Source organism: Oryzias melastigma, linkage group LG7 (assembly GCF_002922805.2).
Source record: "Oryzias melastigma strain HK-1 linkage group LG7, ASM292280v2, whole genome shotgun sequence".
In the NCBI taxonomy this organism is placed as follows: Eukaryota; Metazoa; Chordata; class Actinopteri; order Beloniformes; family Adrianichthyidae; genus Oryzias; species Oryzias melastigma.
This window is the reverse complement of record NC_050518.1, coordinates 2,128,198-2,152,720: the sequence shown is the minus strand read 5'-3', so window position 1 is coordinate 2,152,720 and position 24,523 is coordinate 2,128,198. Positions and strand designations below refer to the sequence as shown.

Here is a 24,523-nt window from a genome sequence, read left to right as displayed (position 1 = left end):
CGTTGAGTTAAAATAACTCCAAAGATGATCCCAGTGGGCCTTTAATAGTGATACCCAGCCTTATAGTTACCAATAATTGAAGGTATAATACATCTCAAACATCCTGAAAAATCCTGAGTAAAAATTTCAGATCAGCACAAAATATGTAGTTCACTTTCGGCTTATCCCTTTCGGGGTCGCCACAGCGTAATAGCTCCCACTGTTTGCATCAGTGATTTGGCAGAGTTTTTACGCCGGATGCCCTTCCTGACACAACCCTGTACTTGAGGGGCACAGGGACCCAGTTAGGCAGCAGAGTCAAGGGTCTTGCCTAAGGACCCAATCTGGGTGGGGATCAGTGGACAACCCTGGGAATCGAACCCAGGGCTCCTGCGTGTCAGTCCTTCACCTAGCCCACTGAGCCACCCAGTGGCTAGATCAGCACAAAATATGATACATAGAAATTCTATTTTTCTTTTAGGAAACATAAAACCATAAGAAAAAGGGAACAAACTTGTAAATTTATGTATATAACTAATCCAACATGCATATTAACCATTGTGTTTGCATGCTACGGCAGCCATCCTTCACATTTACATTGTAATTTGTCGGTTTATCCAGAGTGACGCAGTGGGGTAACTTTACCGTCTCACACAGTCACCTCCTAAGTAAGCCTTCTCCAGTGACTGATTAACACTAAATGTCTGCCAAACTAATTCACAAAGTGGATGCTGCATGAATTAAACATGACTCTGCCTCTGTGTGGGTTAACAGACTCAAAACGACTGACTAAAACAGCCACAGAGTTGTATTACTTCAGCTGATGATTATACGGTCATGGATTTTAAAGACAGTCCTGTTTAAACTGCTCATGGATGGATTTCTAACTTTGTGTTTGAGTGTCTCAGTGTGTGTGTGGTAGAAATGCTATCACCAGCTGCCATCTATCATCAAGAAAATCACACTTCCATTTAGGGAGTGGGTGGGAAAATTGAGTCATTACTCTAAGGAGTGTGCATGTGTTTGAGCTAAAGTTAGGGATTAACCGGTAATACTTAGCCATAGGGAAGTGCTTCACTGTTAGAAGGTAAAACTGCTCATGTTTAGATATTTGTGTGGATTCTTCAAAGCATTTACACTATAGTGATTCACCTGATCCCAATGAGCTGCTATATTAGCATTATGCTAGCTCATTTTGGTAATTTGGCATCTACTGAGCTTTTTTATTGCCAATTTTCTAACATTTTAGCAACATGATGTTTTTTGGCTAATTTGTTATCAAAATTGTAAGGTTACTTTTTAGTTTACCTCGAAAGAGGCTAACATTTTTAGCTAATTTGTTGAGGTTTGTTGTGCTACTTTTGAGTTTAGCTTATTTTAAGCGTTCACACTAGCATTATTGCAGGTAATGCAGCTTTTCTAGTTCATATCTTCTCTCTTTTTATTTATTTATTTAGCTTAAACCGGACATTTTAAAAGGGTAAATACATAACTTAGTCAACATTTAACTTGGTAGATTTAGGTCAAAAATAGAAAAATCAAGGTTTAAAACGTTTCCACACATCCTTTTGACCAACAAATGAAAATAATTGTGTGAATGTCAACTTCTATTTAACGTACGAGCATCCATGTTTTATAACAGTGTAGTAAAGGGGTTTCTTACTTTTATGTATTTTAAACTCATAAAATAAAAAATAATCATAAACAGAAGTATAAAAAATAAAAGACAAAGTTCAAAAAGGATTTTGGACGAAGAATAACTAACTTTTTTCAGGTTGTGTTTGGATGTCAGAGCTAACAAAGGTGACAAAAGTGTAGCATTTAAGCAGCTTGCTGTGTCCATAATTCAGATGTAAAATTGAGTGAATTTACAGAATTTCTGCTTTGTTTTATCAATGTTTTTCCTCTAATGGTTTTAATATTTTTGTTTTGTCTGCTGTGTTTTGTCATCTTTACCATCTGGATTTTCCACATTCCTTTTTTTTTATCCTTTTGATTTCTGAACTGCCTTTTCAGGTTTTCATAATGAAAGCCCCAGTGACATAATGGATAAGGTCCTGGCCTCCTATAAGCAATGGTTTGTTGGTTTGAATCTGTAATGAGGAGAAAGTTTTTTGTGTGTACAAATGTGATGGAGTATCTTTGCCTATGTGGTCCATAGGGTGTACAGGGGAATCAATTTGGGGATATATCACAATATTTTTATTATATTATAATTATATTATTTCAACAACTAGATTTGTGGCCAATAATGTCTATTGTGATAAAACAACAAATATTCTAAATCTGATCTTTGAAAAAAGTAGCTGAAAAATGTTTGATTGCATCACTGAACAAAACTACAAAGCCAAACTGTAAGAGCCACAGCGAGCAACTAACTACTACTAAAACTACAAACATATGAAAGTACAGTACAAATGCAAACACATAGTTACAAACTCACATTTAGTGTGTAAATTGTATAATATTCAGAAAAAAACTGATGCAGGAAAACAGGAAGAGTTTCTCATGTTCATCAATTTATTTTGTTGCAAAGCTGCTGATTTTCACCATAATATATTCAACTAATTTAATGAAAAGGGAAGAATCGTTGCATACTTTAAAATATAAACTGTGGACATCATGATCTCTATAAATGTATCCTTCCACAGAGACATGAGAATGCAAACTCAGAGGGCAACAAGAATGTTAAGAAATCAGAATGTATTTCTAGATCAATATTGTTTGTGTGTTTGTATTGTTGCCTCTCTGCCATTGACCTTTGGTGACCTCAGTAGCCTTAAATCGAATATAATAGCAGGGGATTTCTGTGCTTGCTTTCCATGTTTTGCTTTTGATTACGACCCAGAGGGCAACACCCATGACATGACAGACTCCATGTTTCCACTTAATAATTCAACATTTTAATATAATAAAATTATAGAAGCACTGGCTCTGATTTGGCCCGGAGAACCGTCTGTATTTGCACCATCTGGTTCGAGTTGCAGTCAAGTCGTGGTTATTGACAATGCCAACATCTCTGCTTTGCTTTAGTGTCGTTCTCTGGTACCAATTTTCAATGCGCGAGCAATGAACTAAAATATTAGAAGAGCTATGAAATTGGTGTGTTCAAGACCTACTCATATCATCATTTGATCTATTTTATTACAATCCCCACTGGTCTTTTAATTATGATTATCCAGCTTTTAGCTAAAATTATTTTTAAAAACTGTCGTTTTCGAGTTCATTAGAAATAGGCGAGACTGTTGATGCGGAGTAAATCCGCACCCACTTCCCGTGACCCATCTATTTATTTATTTTAAATGTGATCCTGCTATTTTACAGCCCAACTTAATCGAAATGGAGCAGAACAGGGAGCTCATCATCCGTCCATTGTACCAAATACAATCTTTCTCAAACAGTATTTATTCGTCTTTTCCCGGTTTACAACAACTTGAAACAAGAAGTACTCAGTGATGCAATTTTAAGCTAAATTTTCTTTATATATGTTCTTCATAAGAAAAATGGTACGAGTACATGTTAAAAACATCAAAAACTCTTTTTGTTTACAATAAAAGACCATTACTCAATTATATGTACATATTCAAGCCTGAAATGTTTTCCTATCTTTATTTAGCCCCATCTTCATATCTCAGAGTTACATTTTATTTATTTTTTCCATCCAGCTGGTGAGTTACATCCATATTTGTCAAGCTAAAAACATTTTCCCAAGTAAGCAAAGTCTCCTTTGACCATGTTGGCTTTTGAAGACTTTCCATAAAAGCTTCTTAACATCTGTCCTCCTCGTCACGTGTCGCCAGGGCTTTACATTAGCGTTTTCGCCCTGCTGTTCACGTCCTTCTCATTATTTTCTTGCCTGAATGGTTACAACAACGGTCCTCTAAGCCAGGTTTTGTTGCTTTAATTCCCACCCAGGGTGACTAGCAGCACACTGACACAAAGAAAATATGTCTGACCTACAACTCACAGAAACCTGCTGGCTGTCAGCACGTGAGTTAATGAAGTTATCCAGAAGTGACACCAGTAAGTCTGAACTGAAAAACTCTTTGTTGAGCTTCACTGGTCAGTAAAACTTGCTTGCATTCTTTGTTTTAAGGGAATAGATGATTTGGTTTTGTCTAAGTTGTAGGTGCAGCAAACACAAAACACCTTCATGGTCTGCTTAGACTCTGTTATTTGGTTATGTTATGCAATTATCAAATCCTTCACATACTAAACTTTTCCTTACACCAAATCAGAACATTTTTACAGTAATTGAACAGAATTAATAGATTTTGATAAAGAAAATCAACAAATTAAACTTGACTTTAACAGACAATCATTGCATTAAATGAATCCAATTTGACATGTTTGTAATCTATGCATTATTGCAAAAAAGTCTATTTTATAAAGGCTTCACAATTAATTGATTAATCGATTTCTATTCCTACGATCAAACATAATATATACCATTAAAAATGGTTTCAAATAAAATAAATTAATTGTATTTATATTAAAAATACCATTTAGATTGAGACATGGTAGGTTTATCTTACTACACCGTAAAATGACCAAGTCTCATCGTAGTGGACAAGTGATGGCAACAAAAAATGATCAACCATACAGTCCAATGTGTGGAACCACTTTAGAAAAGATATGTGACCATACATTTGTTCTAATAATGTTACTTCAGTACAATTTTGATTAAGAAAAACAACAACGAACTTAGAAATTAATTTGTATTTGTTTGTACACATATTTACTTTACATTTTGCAAGAAATACGAAGGAATCTGGAAAACTTCACCTGTACTGTTCAGTACCAGGTATTTATCTATGAATTACTCTTAAATGCAAGAATGGATCAAAATACCGCTTTAGGGTTCTTTATAGTGAAGAATGAACATTATAATGCACTTAAAAGCTCAAAAAGTTGTTTTGTCATGGTATGGCCCCTTTAACATAAATAAAGACTCGTAAAAGCTAGACTGAAAGTGCATTTGTTTTAAGTCGTCCTAAAAATGTTTAAAAAAAAGTGAACACAAATTAAACGACAAACAATCTCACACATTAAATGATAAAGTGGAGCTGAAATCCTTTTGTAATTGCATCCATTGAAAAAATCTCCGCCCTCTGTCTGAGGAAAACCTCAGAAGGGAAGTGACCAGCGTGTCGCGCTCCCATAGAGAGGAGAAAAAGCTTGCGTTATGGCAGACATCTCTCCCTTTGGCTCATCAAATCCTCCACAGATTCTGGCTCCTATAGAGACCTCTGCTGCTCAGACACTTGATGCTTCGGCTGTGAGAAAAATAGAAACGTGGGCAGCGATTCTGACAACCAAGCGGGCTTGTTTATGGACAGATGTGCTTTTGACAAACACATACATGCAAATGTATGCTTCAAAAACCTGACAAAGAACCAAAAAGAGTTCAGTTTTATTCAATTTTTCTACTTTTTTAGGTCGTATTGATTTTCGCCTTCAACTTGTAAACACCATCATTTATTGAGCTTGTAGAACTTATATAATCAGATTGTTTGGTGGCTCCAATAATTATAATAATTGGAAATTAAAAGAAATCCCTTCAATTAAAAGGATTTCCCTAAATCTGAGCTTAGGGGGCAAACCATCACGTTTTAATTACAAGAAGCAGATCTTTCTTGTTTGTTATCAGCAAACAACCAACATGGGTCAAAGTGTTAAGTCAGCCATTGTTTGTGTGAACAGACCACTCTGAAAGCGTCAAATGACCTGTCTGTGACCCATCCATCATGTTCAAATCCCTCTCTTCTGCAGTCAGCCCAACACTTCTGATGGTCCCAGCAGGCGTAAAGCTTAAGCGTCAACCGACTATCCGAGCCGGAGCTCACCACAAACATGCCGCTTCCACAGTTTATCCTTATGCAACTCCCTGTTTATGCAGTTCAGTGCTGAAATTTCGAAGACCTGCAGTCACCTTTATATTCCAAAGGGAGCTCTGCTGTTCACATCCAGTTTTATTAACCAGCATGGAGCTCACGGATTTTACAGAGGTAAACAGATCAGCCCGGGGCCAAGAAATAATTAACATGGTGGTGATGTGGATCTGGGATTTCTGCCATCTGATAATTATTTCTTTGTAAGGCATAAATAATCCAACAGACAGACACTTCTTCAAATGCTGACGGGGGATGGGGGGGCTGTGCTAACAAGGGGTAAATTTATGACAGAGAGGATGTCTTTGGTTTTGATGAATAATTGCTAAATTGTTCCAAGATGCTAACAAACTGCAAGAAGATATACAATATATATATATAAAAAAAAATGTCCCACCTGCATTCGTACTGTTTTTGTTCTGATTGGGGAGAAATGTATTTAAAGTCCGCTTTCGATCATCTTTTGATTTACTTTCAAAGCATTCCCATTGGTATTTAATTGTGATTATGTCATTTTAGGCAAATAAAAAAATAAAATAAAAAAAAAAAACTTTTTCCCCAGGACATATTTTTTCAAGATCGGCAGAAATTTGGCTCCGAGTTGTGGGCCTGCTCTCATTTCCCATCATCCCTTTGTTTACACTCACTCCCACTAGCTTACGGCCCCTCACAACCCTGAACTTAACATTAGCAGTGCAACAATGCCATGCTATATGGGAACTATCCAGCCGTACAGTTTTGAGCCAGATACCAGCTCAGACGAGGAAAATGAAGACGTTAATGGATCTATTTAAATATATCAGAATTGAGTGGAGCAGGGAGCTTGTGAATGGGACTGGGTTGATAAAATCGATTTAAATTGATTTAAGCTTGACAGATCAATAATCGATTTACGTTAGTTAGGTAAACATATATGATCAAAAGTTTTGAACGAGAAAATGATCATTCATGCTAAGCAAATGGTATAGTCAAGCCGGGGTGGGGTTATATAAGTTCGTTTCCTCCGCTCCCTTTCAAGCTATCCATGATTTAATGCCTAGTTATCTTTTGTCTGAAATATCTTAGTACGAATGTATACCTGTGTTAATTGTGCTTCACATGCATTCTTGTTTGATTGTTTGAAATAAACCATTTTCAAATCAATTTGAATGAATAAATACTTAGAAATGCAGCTTTAATCTTAATTTTCTTTATATAAGTCCTCCATTGTGGAAAAACATGCTACAAGAACATGTTAAAAACACGATTTTTAAGTGGGTGCTTAACTTCTGTTGATGACCAGCAACAACAGCAGGTCTTTAGGTAACTTTATTTATTTATACGGATATTTCAGCTTTTAAGTCAAAACGATTCATGATTTTGACTTTAACCTCCTTTATCCTCTGTAGAAAAAGCATCTATTGTTCCTTCTTAAAATCTAGCACCTTGCATTCACTTTCATGTGAAATGGACTGCAACCTGTCTCGGTTTATCCTATCTGATCAGTCTCGGAAATGTTCAATCAGTTTTTAAAAAAAAAGCATAACAAGATGATAATTCCATGATGTGTTTTGGTTTGCAGGTTGTGTGGACAGGTCTGGAAATGTCTCAAAGAGAAGGAGTGGTGATCTGGGTCTGCAGACAAAGCTTCTGAATGTATGAGGGAGACGGCTGAAGGAGGTTTCAGTCAATCATGGGGGAAAAAGAAGGAGAAAACTTTGCCATAATCTGTCAAATATATGAAGAGGGAAAGAAGGAAGATTAAAGGGAACGGTGTGAGTCATTCCACCTGTGTGTGTGTGGGCGTGTGTGGGGAGAATGACTGATGTAGTAGACGGTCAGAGGCATGCTGAAAGCACATGTGGCTCTTACCGGAGTGAGTGAACTGCAGTCTCGGCTGAGATGCTCTCCACGCTCCCGTCAGAGTGGACCCCAGCTGGATTAGGAGCGCTGATGCCACCAGCAAATACATCTTCTCCACGGGTTCAATCCGACAACTTCAGCCTAAGTCTTGAATTCAGGTTGAGACTCGAATGTTCGGGTCCTTTCAGAGTGTAATTCCAACTTACAAAGATGCTGAATCCAAACACTTTCAACAGTCCAAGAGTCAAAATCCTTAGAATAATTCACCACTTCTTGAAGGAGCAGCACTTACACACATTCTACCTCACCATCTGTGTTTGTGTGGGTTTCAGAGCAGCAGAGGACACAACATGTTCCCAGAAAGACGAAGTCGTCTCTGCGCTGCCTCCTCGCAGCCTGACAGCTATCTACCCTTCTGAGTTTCGTCCCTGCATGTGCTTTCTCTCTTTCCCTCTGAAAGGCGGAGGGAGAAAGAGATCCCAGATCTCTGTGGCCACCCAACCCACACACACACAAACGCAGCAGACACACTCGTCCATTCACTGCTCTGGGAAAACCTAGTTAAAGTGGAAATGAGAAAAAGAAATAAGCTTTCATGTTTATTCAGATCTCACTGGCCTTCTTTCTCCTCCACCCTTCATCTTTCTTTTCCTTTGACTCCTTCAGTCTCTGCTTTTTAAAGTTTGACAGCAAAGCAATTAGCTAAACTATGTTACTTTACTGTTTAAAAATACACAAAAAAGATAAAACTTCTATGAATTTTGTTTGTCTTTTATCATCATTTGAATATGTGTGTAGCCATAAAAGGAAAGTAACACAATCATCTCAAAACAAGTCAAACTCGTTTGCAAAATGTTCTGTTTCACCCAAAAGTACTCATTTAAGTCCCACTGATCATCTTTTGATCTATTTTAAAACAGAAGTCTGTTGTTTATGATTATTTTAGGAAAAAAATCCCCAACACCTGTGTCATTTTGTAGGACATCATTTCTGCAGAATGGTAGCAGAAATTCACCTCTGAGTTGAGGGAAGGACTGTGGGAGCGGTGTAAGCCTGCCCCCATTTCCCATCATCCCTCTGTTTACGCGCTTTCCACTAGCTTACAGTCCCTAACAACGCCAAGGTGAAGCTTTGGCCCAATTTCAGTAAAGAAGATCTAACTCACTTCCATGTAGGGTGGCTTCTCTACACGACACTCATCAATTTAGCCTTCACTTTACAGTCCCCTCCTATGACAATCATGTTTTTAACATGTGTGACATTTTTCTTTTGAAAGAGAAAAATATTATAAGAAATCATTTTTTAAAACTGTCACAGACAGACTGTTTGAATGAATGAGCCTTCCTTACGTCACAACAGCTCTGCTGCACATGCACTAAACCCTCATCTGTTCCTAGTGTCTAGTTCAGGTTCTGGAGAAGAGAAGATGGTATCTTCACATTGACTGCAGTCAAATGAGCCGCCGTTCACATTTCTGTGGTCAAATCAGCATCACTGGATTTTTGGTGTGAGTTTCATCCAATACTTACGGTAGCAGGACTGAGAACGCTGGAAAATCTCCACCAGACTCCACGGAGCTTCTTGATGTGACCACGGAAATGTGAACGGCGGCTCATTTGACCGCAGTTGGAAAGGATTGTAAATCAATGAAAGAGCATTTTGATGTTAGCTTTGATTATTTTATCAAGAACTCTGAGAAACCAATGATTGAATGTATTGATCACAGCAATAAACATTGGAGAATTAGCTAAAAGAGTCTTTGGTGAACTGGAAGGAGAAAGAATCAGGATTTTGGAGGAAGTTCTGTCCATGAAGATCTTCACTTCCTCGTCCCAGCTGACATCCGGATCAGAACCATACGGCTGGACATTACCCAGATTGATGGATGTTTTTATGTAGCAGTGGTGAAGATTTACGCTAGCGAGACACAGAGCAATCGAAATTCAACGGGGGGGGGATCAGGGGCGGAGCTACTCAGCTCTGCTCCAAAAGCCCCGCCCCCTCGGAGGATCAACATGAAAAATGGCTTTTTAAGATATTTAGGTTGTGGAGTTTTGATTAAACACTTCATAATCATAATTAAAGCATTATTGGGAACATTTTTTAAATTAAAAAAAATATCATGGGGGGACTTTAAATCAATAGCTAAACTCCTGCCTTCTTTTCCATGCCAATCACAATCTCATTTCTGCTTTTAAATTCATGGATGTTTATGTCTCTACATTCCGGACGGTTTTGCCAGCACTCCTCCACCCCATTCTCCATCTGGACTATACAGTGTCGTAGACTGGACTACCACCATCAACGTCAAGCCTCTGGGGTTTATCCATCTATAGTCTGAGGTTCTCCCACCAGGATAAAGACGTCATCTACCCTATGGACTAATTCATGCACACTTTTTATCATACATAAATCTTTTTGAACTAACACTGTAAAAATTGGAGCTATCTAGCCGTACAGATGTTAGCTAAGGCGAGGAAAATAAAGTCGTACATGGATCTAGTCGTTTTTGAGTGGATGTGTAAAGAGCATCCTTGTTTCACCGGTGGGTGAAGCTGTTGCCAGACTAAAAGCCTTTATATTTATTTTTGGCATGTTTGGGATGCTGTAGCACCCTCATGATATGTTAGCATGTTTTCCGCTGTCAGCAAAGTGAAAAACTACGCTATTCTGTCCAGTTATTTTTCAACTGTTGTTATGAGCCAAAAGGTGGTTCGGGCATCTGATCCGGATGCCTCCTGGATGCCTAAGCTGGTGAGGTGTTCCGGGCATGTCCCACTGGGCGCAGGCCCCGGGGAAGACCAAGGACACGCTGGAGAGACTATGTTTCTCGGGTGGCCTGGGACTCGGGGTCCCCCCAGAGGAGCTGGAGGAAGTGGCCGGGGAGAGGGAAGTCTGGGCATCTTTGCTTAGACTGCTGCCCCCGCGACCTGTTTTCTGATACGAGTTTTCTCCATGTTGTCTGCAATGTGTTCATGTCTAAAATAAGAGCTATAAAACCTACCACAGATCAAAATCAACAGTATTTTACAGAGCTAACCCTGGACCCACAAACAATCATGGCGCATGGCAGCGGGCCCATGAAGAAGACGCCACAAGGTCCAAGAAAGACGGGGAACAGATGAATCAGAATGGAGCGGAGCAGGAAGCTCGCCGTTGTAGGTCCTACATCACACCAACAAGCTTTTTAAAATGACTTTTTTTTTTTTTTTTGCTCCTGATTAAGGTAGTTTTAGGATTCATCTTCTCCATCATGAGAAAAATGCTACAATGACTTGTTAAAAACACTATATTTATGGTGTCTGTAAAGCCGGCATCGTCCTTCCCGTTGTTGTCATTAGACACCAGCTCTCTGGGATTCAGGCTGAATTTTTCAACAGCTGAAGTTCACAACAGGGACAATTTACTGTTTTTCTGGGATAAATAATGAATTTAGGTTTCCCACAAAACAAAGAAGCACCAATTCCCTCGAAGGAATTGGGATGAATTCTCCCTGCTTGTTCGATATCAGACAATTAGTGTTTTTTTATGACTCTGCACTTCAAATGATTGGGATTAAAGTGTTCTGGCCTGATAACACACATACTAATTAAGTTAGGGGAACTTAAGTCAACCCTGAAGTTTTCTCAATTGGTCAACATAAAGAAAGTCACTGTAGATTGTGTAACCAGCTGCTGCTGAGGTGACCTTCAGCAGGATGATTGTGTTAACATAAATCTACTGGCAAGAAGAGGAAAACAAATACCAACTACAGCAGAACATAGATTTATGATGGTTGCATCATTTCTTGAGTAACTGGTACTGTACTGGAATTCTTAAACTTTTTTTTTTTTAGTCACTAAAATTTATTAGCAACACAATTTCTTCAAGTGTTTATGCAGTACGGAGAGGATGGACAACTTCCTGCAGTTTTGAGGAATTCTCCAAAATCCGAAGGTCATGGAGAAACAAGAAAAATGTAGGAAAACTTCACATCACGCCGTGATCTTAACAGCTTGGGAGTTGATGATTCATGTGCTGCCTCTTGTGTTCATCTTCTTTCACCAACAACAAGTTTTTATTTCCCATTAGGGAAATGAATTCCAGAAATGTTAAACTTTAACTGTACACTATCTCAGTTTTTGCTTTAAAGATTCTCTCCAATCACTTTTTTTTAATCTGTTGTTAAAGTGTTTTTTTTTGTATGCTCCAGATTTAAACGATTTGAATAAAGAAATACTCCGAAAAGCCATTTTAGTCTTAATTTTCTTTACATATGTCCTCCATCATCAGAAAAATGCGACAGAAACATCTTAAAAACACAATTTTCATTGGAGGGGATCTTTAAGCTTTGTGCCATCTTTGGGGTCCAGATGACCCGACCCTTAAATTGATGTGTGATCCCTGCCATGACAAAGGTGGATAGGATTTCATGTCTTCCACAGACACCATTAAAGATTTTAAAAATCCTTGAATATAAAAGTTCAGCACGCTGTCTTGTAGCGCTGACTTTTAATGTAAACATGCCAAGGATAGCACAGTTAAAAAAAAAATTGATACATTTACAAAACTTTGACCAAATGTTTGGATCATTAAAGAATGAAATGACGTTGTGTCACTGGATTGTTTTTTTAAGCGGCTGGCACAAACAGAAAAACTCTAAACTTCCAGGCCATTAAGACAGGCTCATTTGAAGCTTGTTGCCAGCCTCATCAGTCGGCTTGTTAACAACAAGTAAACGCTCGGTTAGGTCAAACAAAAAGCCTCGCATTTTCCTCCAACAAATGACCTAAATTAGTCAATTAGCATTTAAGTTCTGGTTGATGTTCCCTTTTGTCGCTGATCTCAGATTCCTCTACTGCTATTCTCTGGCTAGCACATAAACACACACACACAGCTTCCATTAACTCATGTCCGCTCGCCGTGTTTCCTGAAGTGAGGGAGAATGGAGCCGTTAATGAGACCTCAAAGCCATCTTGTCGTTTTGTTTGGTTTCTGACCCAACATGGCCACTTCACAGATGCCAATTAGTGAAACGGGGGGCTCCTGATACCAGATATACGATCATCTGCAGCGCATGATCACTGAGCGTAATATGGGAAAAAAGCAACAAAAAAAAGAGGACGGGAATTACGAAACCTTGATTTACAGTTCATTATTTCACAGACACAAAAGCAAACTACAGGTTTTAGAAAAGTGTCTTGCCCAACAGTAGAATATCAACTTTTTTGTTTACTTTAGGAGTGGACTGGACTGAACTGAACGGAACCGAATTGAACAGAATAGAATTAATTTAATGGAATGAAATTAATGGAATTGAACCAGAACCGAACCGAATGGAATTGAGTACCTGTCTAATATGGGATTTGGATCCCCAATCAACCAATTAATGGACAGTTGTTCACCCCAGTAACCATTGGAAAAAAAATTTAGTTTTCACTTTTACATCACATTCTGACTTTTTTTTTTTCACCTGTGACGATGCACAAATCCCAATTTCAGACTGTGGAAACTAATACAACATTTGTAGTGGTCTGCTGCTTTTATACTTCAGCTTTAAGGATTTGTTTTCCCCTTGTGTTGCAGTGTCCTGTCCAAAAATGACAGTTTCGTAAAAATAAAAATGAATCGCAAAACAATCACCCATATAATCCATCCATCTTCTTCCTCTCATCCTCGATCGGGTCACGAGGGCAGCAGACTTTTCCTGCCCTCAGAGGGGACCCCGAGGATTTCCCAGGCCAGCTGAGAGATGTAGTGTCCCCAGCGTGTCCTGGATCTTCCTCAGGGCCTCCTATCCAGTGGGACATGGCTGGAACACCTCCCCAGGGAGGCGTCCAGGAGGCATCCGGACCAGATGCCTGAACCACCTCAACTGGTTCCTCTCAAAGCAGAGGAGCTCTCTCCGGGTCCCCGAGCTTCTCCCCCCATCTCTAAGGAAGCACCCAGCCATCCTACTAATCGAAATAATCTTAATTCTTATTTTGTTCATATTGATGCACTCTCTTTGAAACTGATTTAAAAATTTGCGAGCACACTTCAATTGATCGATAGACAAGTTTTATTGAATTCCATGGTTCATTTGAGGCAGTTTTGTGCAGGTTTTTGCATTCTGTTTGTGTAATGATCACACCAGGTTTACATTTCCAAACACCTCAGCTGTTCCTGTTGAAATAATTACCATCACTTCATTTCCAATTAGCAGCTCCTCACCATAAGTGGCAATCAGTTCAAGCAAGGTCATCTAGAAAATACATTTGGAAATAATAAGGAGGATATTTGTACGTTTAGTTTCTTTGCATCCTCTTTTGCTACCTCGGGTCTTCTTTAGTTTCTGCTTCAATTCAGTTTTGTTTCTCTAAATTTCTTTATTTGTTTTGAAGTATTTTTTTACTCCTACAAACTATTAAACATTTAATACATTCTTTTAAAACGTTTTTTGTCAATTTTAATGAGAGTTAAATATATTTAACCTTACCTTTTATCATTTCTTTCGAACCAATTTTGGTTTCTTCCCAGAAAAAGTCAGTGCCGCCATCTAGCGCGATTTCTTGCTTGTACACGCCTCGAACGGTGAAGATCTCGCGATGTTTTAGAATCCCGCGAGAACAACATTGAACCCAAACATTTTATATACATAAAGTTGATTTTTCGTTTCAGTAAAACATAGCAAAAAGTTATAAAATAGAATATGAATTCAGACGAAGAGAGAACAGTGGCATTGAAAAATTTTACAAGTGGTTAAAACTTTATTTAAAACGTTTGTGTTGTAATAACCCATGTGGACCACTAGAGGTCAGACTGAGCCAGTGAAAAGACTGCGAAGGTTGAACTACGGATTTGAAATATGTAAACTATTATTTATAAGCAATAGTTCAGTGATTAAACTGATATTTTTATTATTTAAATCCCCCCAATTCTCCCCCTTTTTAATGTTTCGGAGTGAGTTATTGAAATGAAAAGACCTACTGACTGTTGTTGGAGTAAATTCTTCTGACTGAAGCTGTAGGCTACCTATGATCCAGTATCTCATTAATCAAAGTGGTAAGTATTATTTTCACATCATACCTGTTGATGATAAATTAAAATTGGTGATATTAGCCTTCATACTCCATAAACTTGGGTTTCAGAAAATTAAAATATATTAACTATCTGCTTTATTTTTTACTGCTAATATTCTCATTCAAATGTTTCCACAAAAGCTAAAGTTTCTCTTTAAACTTTTAAACAGATGTGATAAAGTGCCTAACAGGGTGGAGTGCGTATTTCGGAACGATGTGATTTGACCTCCTCCTGCGCGCTCCCGGCGTAATGCGCTGCTGGAACTTCTGGGGCGCGGGGGCGCGGTTCTCGGGGACGCGCGCCAAGGCACAAACCGGTAGAATACACGTGTGAGTGTGTGCGCACGCGCCTATGTAAGCAGACGAAGTCTTGTCACAAGAGGAACAGATGCCTCACGATGTTTCCGTGAGCGCAGTGGATACGAATCTAAGTTCTAAATTTTGGAAACAACCCAAAAGTGGGTGTGTTGATGATGACTCACAACCAGCAGGCAATCTCTGTCTTAGTCGCAGCCTGTGGTCATAACAAAAACCATGCAGATGTTTTATTTACGAAAGTAGTGTTTTTAGAATTTAGTTTCTGATTTTTATTTTATTTTTTATTTATTTATTTATTTTTTGTTAGGAACAATATTCAAAAGTGAGTATTCGTGAAGACAAATGCTATTATATACTCATTTTATTCCTAGAAAATATCTAATTTAAAGATGTTTATGTTTAAGTCAAAGCTTTTTATGTAGACAATTTAGTCCTTTGTTATACAGTAAACATATATATTATTCTTTCATATATAGACACACACGATTAGTGTCAAACTTTTTAAAAATCGTTTTAATTTACCTTTTAGAACATTTGTGGTCTTTTGAAAATTTGTCAGAGTGAGACCTCTTTCTTTTTTCCTTTCCTTCACTGCAGATGATGGGATCTTGTGTAACCCGCCCCCTCTCTCCTTTTCTCGCTTGTGATTGGACCATCCGCTTTCCCGATTCTCTCGTCTCATTGGCTGAACCGGGCGAGCCGTGAGCTCATATTGGTTAAAAATAGTTTGGCTCGCGAGAGGTTAAAAATAGAACAGTATATAAGGACGGCAGCAGCTCCTGATAGTGCGCCAGTCCTCGCCCGAGGAGCAAACGGGAGAGTCTGCTGGAGACGGTGCGCTGGAAGGAGGACAAAGAGAGAAAGAAAGAACAGTCTTGCTAGTCAACCGCAGCACCCTCCCTCTTGCTCGTTCCTTCACAAGTGTTGCACCAGAAGCATCGTTTTGTCTTACGAAGAGCTCTGCCACTGTTTGGTGGAGTCGGCGGTGACGAGCTTCCTTCCTTCCTTCCTGTTTGACTCCAGTTCCTTTTCTTGATGTTTCTTCAGACCAACAGTCTTTTTTTTCCCTTAGTAAATGTTAGCTGGAAGACTTTTTAATAGCTTTTCTTGATTCTTAGAACAGATTTTCAAATGATCATCTCCATTTTCTTAAATGTTTATACATAACTAAGCTTTAAAAACCTTTAAATACAGGGTTAAAAACTAATTTTCTTTAGTTACGCATTCCTACACCCAAGCTTTGTCTTCCCCCATGACACAAAAATGGTATCTATATATTCAACAACTTTCATAAGGAATGATGATCTGTCCGTCTGCAAAAGGTTGATCTAAGTGGCTAACACCATTAAAAATCTACAAACTTGAAATCCAAATTTTTTGCCCCCAAATTAGCTTTCCGATGATGCTTGAGGAGTTCGGAGTGACAGATCAAAATCCCCAGAAAGAGTTTAAATTTAAAAGTGTTGGGGGAGGGGGGATGGAGCGCCCAAGATGGCGGCCTTTTCCAAGATCAAAGGTCAACAAAACTTCAGTTGTGTTTGTAGATGGAGGGTATATTCCGACTAAAGTCTACTCATCCAGACTGATGGTGCATTCACACCAAGCAAATGTGGATCTGCCGCCGCTCTTTTGACGACAGCTCAACGCCTTGACGCTCCTGCCGCGAAGCAACATCTGAAGTTCTGGAATTCATTAGTTGCCCCTTCATGGGTAATGTTGAGCGAGTAGCTTTGGTTTATATGTTTTGGAGAGCTCTACAGAGACACCAGCAAGCACATCGCCGTGTTTGTTTCACCAGATCCTTCAGAGTCTCAGGGTTCTGTGTACTTAACTCTTACAGCAAGATCTTCACCTGAGAGCGGTTTCCAACCTTACTTCTATCTGTCTGTGGCTCAGTTTGAGCTTTCATCCAAGATCAGGGAAATAAAAATAAAACTGGGGGATCTTTTTATTATTGACATGATGAAAATAAGAAGAACATGATAAGCCCATGAAGCTAGAGCGGTCCAGCGCGCTACAACAGCACTCAAGCAGAGCGGGCTCCACTGCCCAGGGACCGGCAGCTATTAGCTCACTAGCTCGCGAAGCTATCCACTGGGCGTTTGGCTAGCGTAGCCATCCAGCTCAATGATCTCTGTGACGGGCTGGCGATCTATCCAGGGTGTATCCCGCCTTCACCCAACAGGAACTGGGACAGTCACTGAAGATGCTGAAGCTTTTTTTGAAAATGGTGACGCAATTTACTTTAATTTCTGAAGGGATTTGCTAAAAATCCAAAAGCTGCTTGCAAAATGTTAAGTGTGCTAAAACACTGGAAATTTTGTTTTAAAAAAAAACTAAAGTAAAAAACTGAAGTTAAGCTAAATTTCTGAAAAAAAAATGTGGTAAAACTGGTTAAAGATTCCTAATACATTACAATTTTGCAAAAATATTTAGCTTAAATATGAGCTAAACTCCAAATTAGCCCAAAAAACCTCAGTAGATTCCAAATTAGCCAAAAAAAGCTATCACATTGCTTAAATACTAGCTTAAATAGCCTAAAATTCCTCAGTAAACTAGACTAGCTAAAAACGTTAGCTTGTTGCTAAAATAGAGGCTAAACTCTAAATCAGAGGTCTCAGACTCGCGGCCCCATCTTAATATGAAAGATCAATGTTAAAAGAAGGCTGGTTGCAGCCAGTGAACCACCATGTTGCGACAGAACAAAACTCTCATGTGTGATTACTATTCTAGTATTCAGATCTGGTTACTGAAAACGTCACGTGTCCAAAGCTGAGTTCCTGATTGGCTGATGCGACGCAGCGACCTGTCAAACTTCAGGTACTTACCTTTTTGTTGTGCTGCCCAATTCGCGCCTCGCCGCTCAAATTGAGCTGCTGACAGACCTTCGTGCAGCACCGGTCACTCATATCGCGTCGCGGGGCTTCAATTCGCCTCAAAGCGTGCCTGAACCATTGATTAACATTGGAGCCGGCCGCTTCTGCCGCGGGATTCGTGAATGGCGCCCACAGTCCTCCGCTGCTCTCAGCTCAGGAATGTAGGAGGCGCTGTTAATACAGAGATTTGAAACTAAATAAAAATAATTAGTTTTCTCTAGTCAGTCAGTCAATATGTGGTTTCTTCAGTCGTCTGTTTCTGCTGTATGGTCATTATTATTATTTTATTTATTTATTACTGATTGATTTATTTTTTTAATTCATTTTTTAATTTATCAAATTCATTATTTTGTGTTAAAAATAAAGATATTTGAGAACACTGGAATGTTTTATCAGCGCTTTTCTTGTGGAAACCCTGATGCGGTCCAGCCTCACCCAGACTCAACCTCCAGTTTGAGACCCCTGATATAAGTTAACCTAAAAACCATAGTTTATAACAAATTAGCCAAAAATGTTAGCATGTTGCTAAAATAGGATATTTTGTACATGTTTACTGCTCCTTCAAACAAAAAGAAAAGATCGATACTTGATGAAAACCCATCGAGGGTCAATCTAAATATCGCAATATACTGCAATATCGATATTTTAACAGTTTCAGTAATTAAAATGCATAAACACTCAAAATGACAAGAAATACCAGTACAGTGTACCAGCAAAGCAAACCGCCATTAAAAAACCTGCTATAAAGATACTAAAGCAGGACTTGCTTCTCGTTTTTTTCAAGCTGACAATTAAAAAACTAACAGGGGTTCTGCCTGATTCTATTTCTGCTGCGCTAAAGACACAAAGTGGCCTCTTAAAAGAGGACGCTAATTTCACAGGGAGCTCAGAAAAGCACGAGCCAACCTGCTCCTTCCTCACATCCACCCACTATCCCTTTTATAGTCCGCCACAGGGACGTCCACCTTCTGCCCACACTCCCATTTCCTGCATATTTATCCTTCCTCCTCACCTTAAAATATGCCACACTGTGTTCTTCCATCCTCCAGAAGCCCATCGTTAAAATATTTGCCTCAAGGTTCGGGATTATTAAGCAAATGTGAGTCACAGGTTTAATTGCTTCATTCCTGTTATTATGTTTCTGCGTTCGCCTGTAAACAGAGAGAGCAAAATTAGATCTGCTGCTCCTCCACCACCACTCAGTGTTTCTGTGTACTTTTAAAATCTTCTGCAGCATTTGGAGCTGACAATACTTCAAACCGCATATTTTATCTAACTTATGTAAGTTTGACTTCATCTGAGAGGGGTTTATTTCTCCGCGGCAGAGCTTACACAACCCCGGCATTCCGTTGGACACGGAGCGACTCCTCGTTCTGCAAACACAATCGCAGATGCCGGCTTTCTAACTTCACAGCTACCAATATCATCCCACACAGGCTGAAGCCGCCTCACCCCAGCCTCCCACACTCACAGGCCTCAGTGCAGGGGATGCTGGGAAATCTAAAGAGATAAGTGCTGGTATTTTCCTAGCAGACAAAATGACGGTTACTTTTACCTGAGTCATACTTAATGAGGATATTTGTTACCTCTCCATTCTTCAGTAACAGCTGTGTCAAGCATCGTTTATTTCAGTGGAAAGGAGCTTTAAAAAAAATAAAATTCTTTAGTTTTTCATAAACCTTAAAAAATGATACTACCACCACCATGCCTTACAATAGGGTTTTCCTCCATTTGGTGCGACTGAAGCTTTAAGTTTCGGATTTTTAATCATTTTTGCCTCAACTTCAGGAGAAAGAAAAAACAAAATGTGCACAAATGTTTTCTTTATTTTAAATATGAATGTTACAATCATTTTCCCCAATAAAAGATTAAATAAAAATACAGTCTTGACACATAATTTAAAAATGGGCAAAGACACATCTCAATGTAAAGACGGTTGGACAGAAAATCAATTAAATCCATTTTTGTTTAGAGACAACCTTGGGAGTTCTGATATGGATGTTTTAATTGGAAATCCCCAAATCTCTGTTTAGTGATTAAACAGCTGTTTTAATTTTTTTTTTCTTCAAAATAAATCATCAAAAAAGCTGCTAATCTCTCTTTTTTTCGTTCGTGTTCAACCTTTCTCCTCCTTAGAGCTTAAAACTACAATGAAAAAGAACTGGAGGTTATAGAAAGTAATTTATTACACAAACCAAAGCTAGTTTACAAATACAGTTTCCAGTCATGTGCATGTGAATATTCTAGTATGAACAAACCCACATTTCATATTTACAGACTTTTGCATACAGCGTGGTTTTCCTGTTTCTTTGTTTATGTCACTGTTTCAGCATTCCAAACGTCAGGATTTAAAATGACAAGAAAGATTTCAGAAATAAAAAAGTAGAATAAACTTGAGTTGCTTTTAAATGTTGTCTTTTTGCCCAGTATTGTATATTTAAAAAAAAAAAATAGACAGCACTGGTGATCCTAGCAATGATTTTGAACAGGCAGCTGAGAGGCCGGCCGTTCTCCTGACTGCTCAACAAAAACCTGGACAGAATAATGGACAGGACTTCCAAACCTACTTTATAGAAATGCAGATAAAGCGCCCCATAATAAAGAAAGAACTAAAGCATTAATAAATGAGTACTAGTCTTCCCCCCTATTTTGTTTAAAATACTGTTGACATATTTAAAAGCTTGGAACAAAAAGTACAAAACAAAGACTGGCTTTGGGACCAGGAAAAAGAACAGAAATCTACAACTTTGAGATCTTTGTTCAAACTGTCACTACGAGCTGGTGATTGATTCTCCGAAATAGAAGAAAAACAAAATGAAGTTTTAAATACTTTTGATGATCCAACCTGATATTTCTGAAGACTCACTTCAAGGACGAGGAGTCAACTTTTGTCTCAAAAATTCTAAAAGCTGTTCCCAACAGTTCAATTAAATAAAAGGTATATAAATGAATCTACGAGCCACTTTTGTCTGTTCAGGTTTTACACGTCTTGAGTACTTGTGTGCGAGTAAACAGCCCTTTCCTTTCTCTTTGTCCCGGTCTAAACCCGAGGAAGAGGAGGATGACGGTGCTGCTCAGAACATCCCCATCGTCACCCAGTACAGCCGGGATTCACTCGCATTTTTCTTAGATTCAGCGACAACAACTGCAGGTGCTGACTCATCGCCTCTTCAGAACAAAGAGGAGCAGTCGCTATGGAAGGTTTCCAGAGCTGCTCTGAAGTGAACATTTTTCAGACCAAAGCTGCAGTCAAGACTCCGAATAACATCTAAAACCAGCTTTCAGCGATTTTTGCCTTCAAACTGAACCTTTAGCAGATCATCTCCAGAGTGGAGCTTCATTGGAATCTGTGAGCAGAATTAACAGCAGTAAGACGAGGTGGCACCGAGCTGTGCACGTGAACACATCACCTCTGAATTTAAATAAAATAAAAAAATAGCATGGGACTTCTCTAATACCATTCAACTTTCAAAAGCTCTTATTCATAAATCAGCTTGTAGGAGTGCTGGTAATTAGGATGCAACCAGCAGCAAATTCATTTGGCGTCAAAGATAAATCCATGAATGAATAATGTGGGAGGAATAGCCTGTTTCTCATGTAATGCACAGTCCTTCAGCTCCTGTCAACTCACCCAGAAAGGACTAAACCGTTCTGTACTCTTGACCAACGTAGCGGTCAGCTTTTAAACGAAAACTGGGAGCAACTTCTTATCCTAACGTGTATGTGGCTTGAAAAGACTAAAAGCACCAACTCTTCGCAGGTAGCTGGTGTCAATTTTTCCCAACCTGATGGCACACCCACAGGTGAAGACAGACGGTTGACAGCGAGTCAGCTCACCCATTCCTCTCCTTTCCAGATTCCCAAACCCAAGTCCCAGAGTAAATGAGTCCATCAGACAGCCCGTTTACAGTGGTAGACCTTTGCCTCACTCTTCCCACCCCCCCTCCCGAGCCCTCGCCCCAGGCGCACCAGCCAGGGTTCAAATAGTCCGTATACGCCTGCTGTTTTTACAGCAGCACGCATTTATTGCTCTTCTTTCCGCGGCGGGCCTGGAGCGCCGCTCTGGTGGCCATCTCAAACACCTCTCGTACGCCGTCCTTGGTCTTGGCAGAGCACTCCATGTAACCGAAAGCTGCGATGCGTCCGGCCATGTCCCGGCCTTCCTCTGACTTCACAGGCTCCTGTGGGGGAAAAGCAGAGGGGAGGGTTAGGATTCGGTCACGTATCACAAAATGTCACCGCGTGGCGACCAAAATAGGGCTGGGTTTATAAAATCAATTAGAATTGATTTAAGCTCAACAGATCAATAATCAATTCATACAAATATAAATCGATTCAGAACATAAAGATATAGTCTGCTAGCTTGATGCTAAGGTTTATTGGCATCTCCCATAGGACGGCTAATGCTAACACTCGGTCGACCTAAACATTCATTGCTGATTCAATGAACATATATAAAAACTGAATTTTCTGAACTCTTTTAAGGAAATATTTAGATTATTAATGTATTTCTAAACAAATGTGTCTAAATGTGTAAATTGTCTAAACTCAGAACAGAATTAAATTAAAATGAGTGAATCAAAAGAACTGAAAAAGGCCGGAATGAAATCGATCCAGGCTCTGGTGAAGCGAATCGTCTCTGGAAATCATGGACACCCAGCCCCAAGCCTAAAGGCAAGTTTTTCAGGAAATTTATCCGGAAGGAAGTCCAGAGCCGTAACATCGAGACCACCCATGCTGCATATTATGGTTTAAAAAAGGACTAATATAACCATCGACCTGAACAGTAACTTTTTTTTTTTTGCGTTTTAACCTTTGAGCCTTTAACACCTGAGGGGTCTCAGTTAAAACCTACAATGCTCTTTGACATACTGTAACTCCTAACACGATCAATGTGAAGCAGCTGATCTGTAGAGAAAAGCAGTTTTTCGCTGGTAAGCAACACTTTAAAGCAGCTTATCACCGATATGCAACAATTTAGTAATATAAAGCCTTTTTATACTGGCGCAAATCTGCTTTTCTCCACGACAGAATAAGCAGATTCACTTGATCATGTAAAAAGGGTTGAAGTTAACTGCGGTCAAACGCTTGTCTGGAGCTAAAGCTCCGATGTCAAATGTCCTCTTTGACATTTATAAAGTGTTTCCCCTCTTTTGGCACATTTCAAGCTACTTCTGAAGACTAAACAGTTTATTTACATTTAAAAGCTTTAATAAAAGTGGCTACAGCTCTAAAATCTTGTGGAGTTTCTGCTTCCGGCTAATGATTTTCAGCGTCTCGTCTGCCACCAGGAATTCATGAATTTGGCAGATGGCCACGCAGAATTCGCAGGCAGCAGATGCATTTAGTGCCCATGGAGGTTTAAAAAAAATAAAATAAAAAAAAGCCAAAGTTTTATGATGACCAGTCGGTGACCGCCCAGGCACATTTTGAGGCTGCGTGGCGGCAGCAGGGCGGCCACAGCCAGCATTGCCAGCCGGCAACTCGGTGATGATATGTAAATGTCTGATTAAAAAATAAAGAAAATCAAGCGGCACCTCTCCATCACGCGGTGGCTATCATATTGCTATCTGTAGCATTAATCAGGTGTACAACTGTCTCAACATTTCTTCATTTTTGTTGCAGAGTTATTCTAAGCAAACAAAAAAGGTACGCTACCTGCTTCATTTTGGCCAGCTCTCTGCGAGTGTGCTCATCGTTACGGAGGTCTTTCTTGTTTCCGACCAGGATGATGGGGACATTTGGACAGAAGTGTTTGACCTCTGGAGTCCACTTCTCTGGGATGTTTTCTGTCATTTTAAAAAGAAGAAAACAAACTATTGAGGGTGTTCAGGTTTAACAAAGAAAGTACATTTCACGAATAACATGTTGAGGTCTACATTCAAACTTTCAAGAAGTTCTTTTTGTTTCCCAACAATTGATGTCACAATCTACAAACCTATAAATAACCCCCGAGGAACATTAAAATGATGGGGAAGTGAAACAAAGATTTGCATAGGAATGTGACGTCAGACGTTACGCTTCAGTGTGCGTGTGTGGTGTGCACTAACCCAAGCTGTCAGGACTGTCTATAGAGAAACACATGAGGATGACATCAGTGTCTGGGTAGGAGAGAGGCCTCAGCCTGTCGTAGTCCTCCTGACCGGCTGTATCCCAAAGAGCCAACTCCACCTGAGACAATGAAAACACATTCAAAGTCAAGCTTTGAGACACTTTGAGACTACTTGACTGTGCTTTAAAGCAGGGGGGTCAAACTCAATCGGACAAGGGCCACAATCCAAAACACACCACAGGATAAACATTTATTGAACACTCTAAAACTACATTTTTACAACCCAAACTTTTTAACATAATTATGAACTAGATATATAGCATAACCGATTATGCTAGTGTAAATGCTATAAGCTGAATTTGGCAACTGACACTGATAGCTGAAAACGTTAAAGCTCATAGTAATCTAAAATATTAGCTAAATGCCAAATTAGCCTAAAAAACATTTTTAAAATGGCCTAAACACCTAGCATGTAGCTGAAGACATAGCTAAACTTCAAAACAGCCTTAAAAAACTGAAAAAAGC

General features: G+C 39.2%; 2 protein-coding genes across 5 annotated transcripts in view; both read right to left on the bottom strand.

Annotated features, from left to right (window-relative positions):
* Positions 1-14,281, bottom strand: part of sema3h (sema domain, immunoglobulin domain (Ig), short basic domain, secreted, (semaphorin) 3H) — an 83,799-nt gene extending 69,518 nt beyond the window's left edge. For 2 of the 4 annotated variants that reach the window (XM_024293876.2, XM_024293879.2), the window contains exon 1: positions 7,722-8,417. In XM_024293876.2, coding sequence (XP_024149644.1) covers positions 7,722-7,821 — 100 coding nt within the window. In that variant the 5' untranslated portion in view covers positions 7,822-8,417. Of the gene's footprint in view, positions 1-7,721; positions 8,418-14,169 lie in introns of those variants that run through there. The other 2 variants (XM_024293878.2, XM_024293880.1) reach the window with 2 other exon arrangements.
* Positions 14,282-20,108: 5,827 nt separating this feature from the next.
* Positions 20,109-24,523, bottom strand: part of rhoab (ras homolog gene family, member Ab) — a 12,076-nt gene continuing 7,661 nt past the window's right edge. Inside the window, exons 3-5 of the mRNA XM_024293875.1 lie at positions 23,997-24,117; positions 23,605-23,735; positions 20,109-22,127 (exon numbers count right to left, since the gene is read on the bottom strand). Coding sequence (XP_024149643.1) covers positions 21,954-22,127; positions 23,605-23,735; positions 23,997-24,117 — 426 coding nt within the window. The 3' untranslated portion in view covers positions 20,109-21,953. The remainder of the gene's footprint in view (positions 22,128-23,604; positions 23,736-23,996; positions 24,118-24,523) is intronic.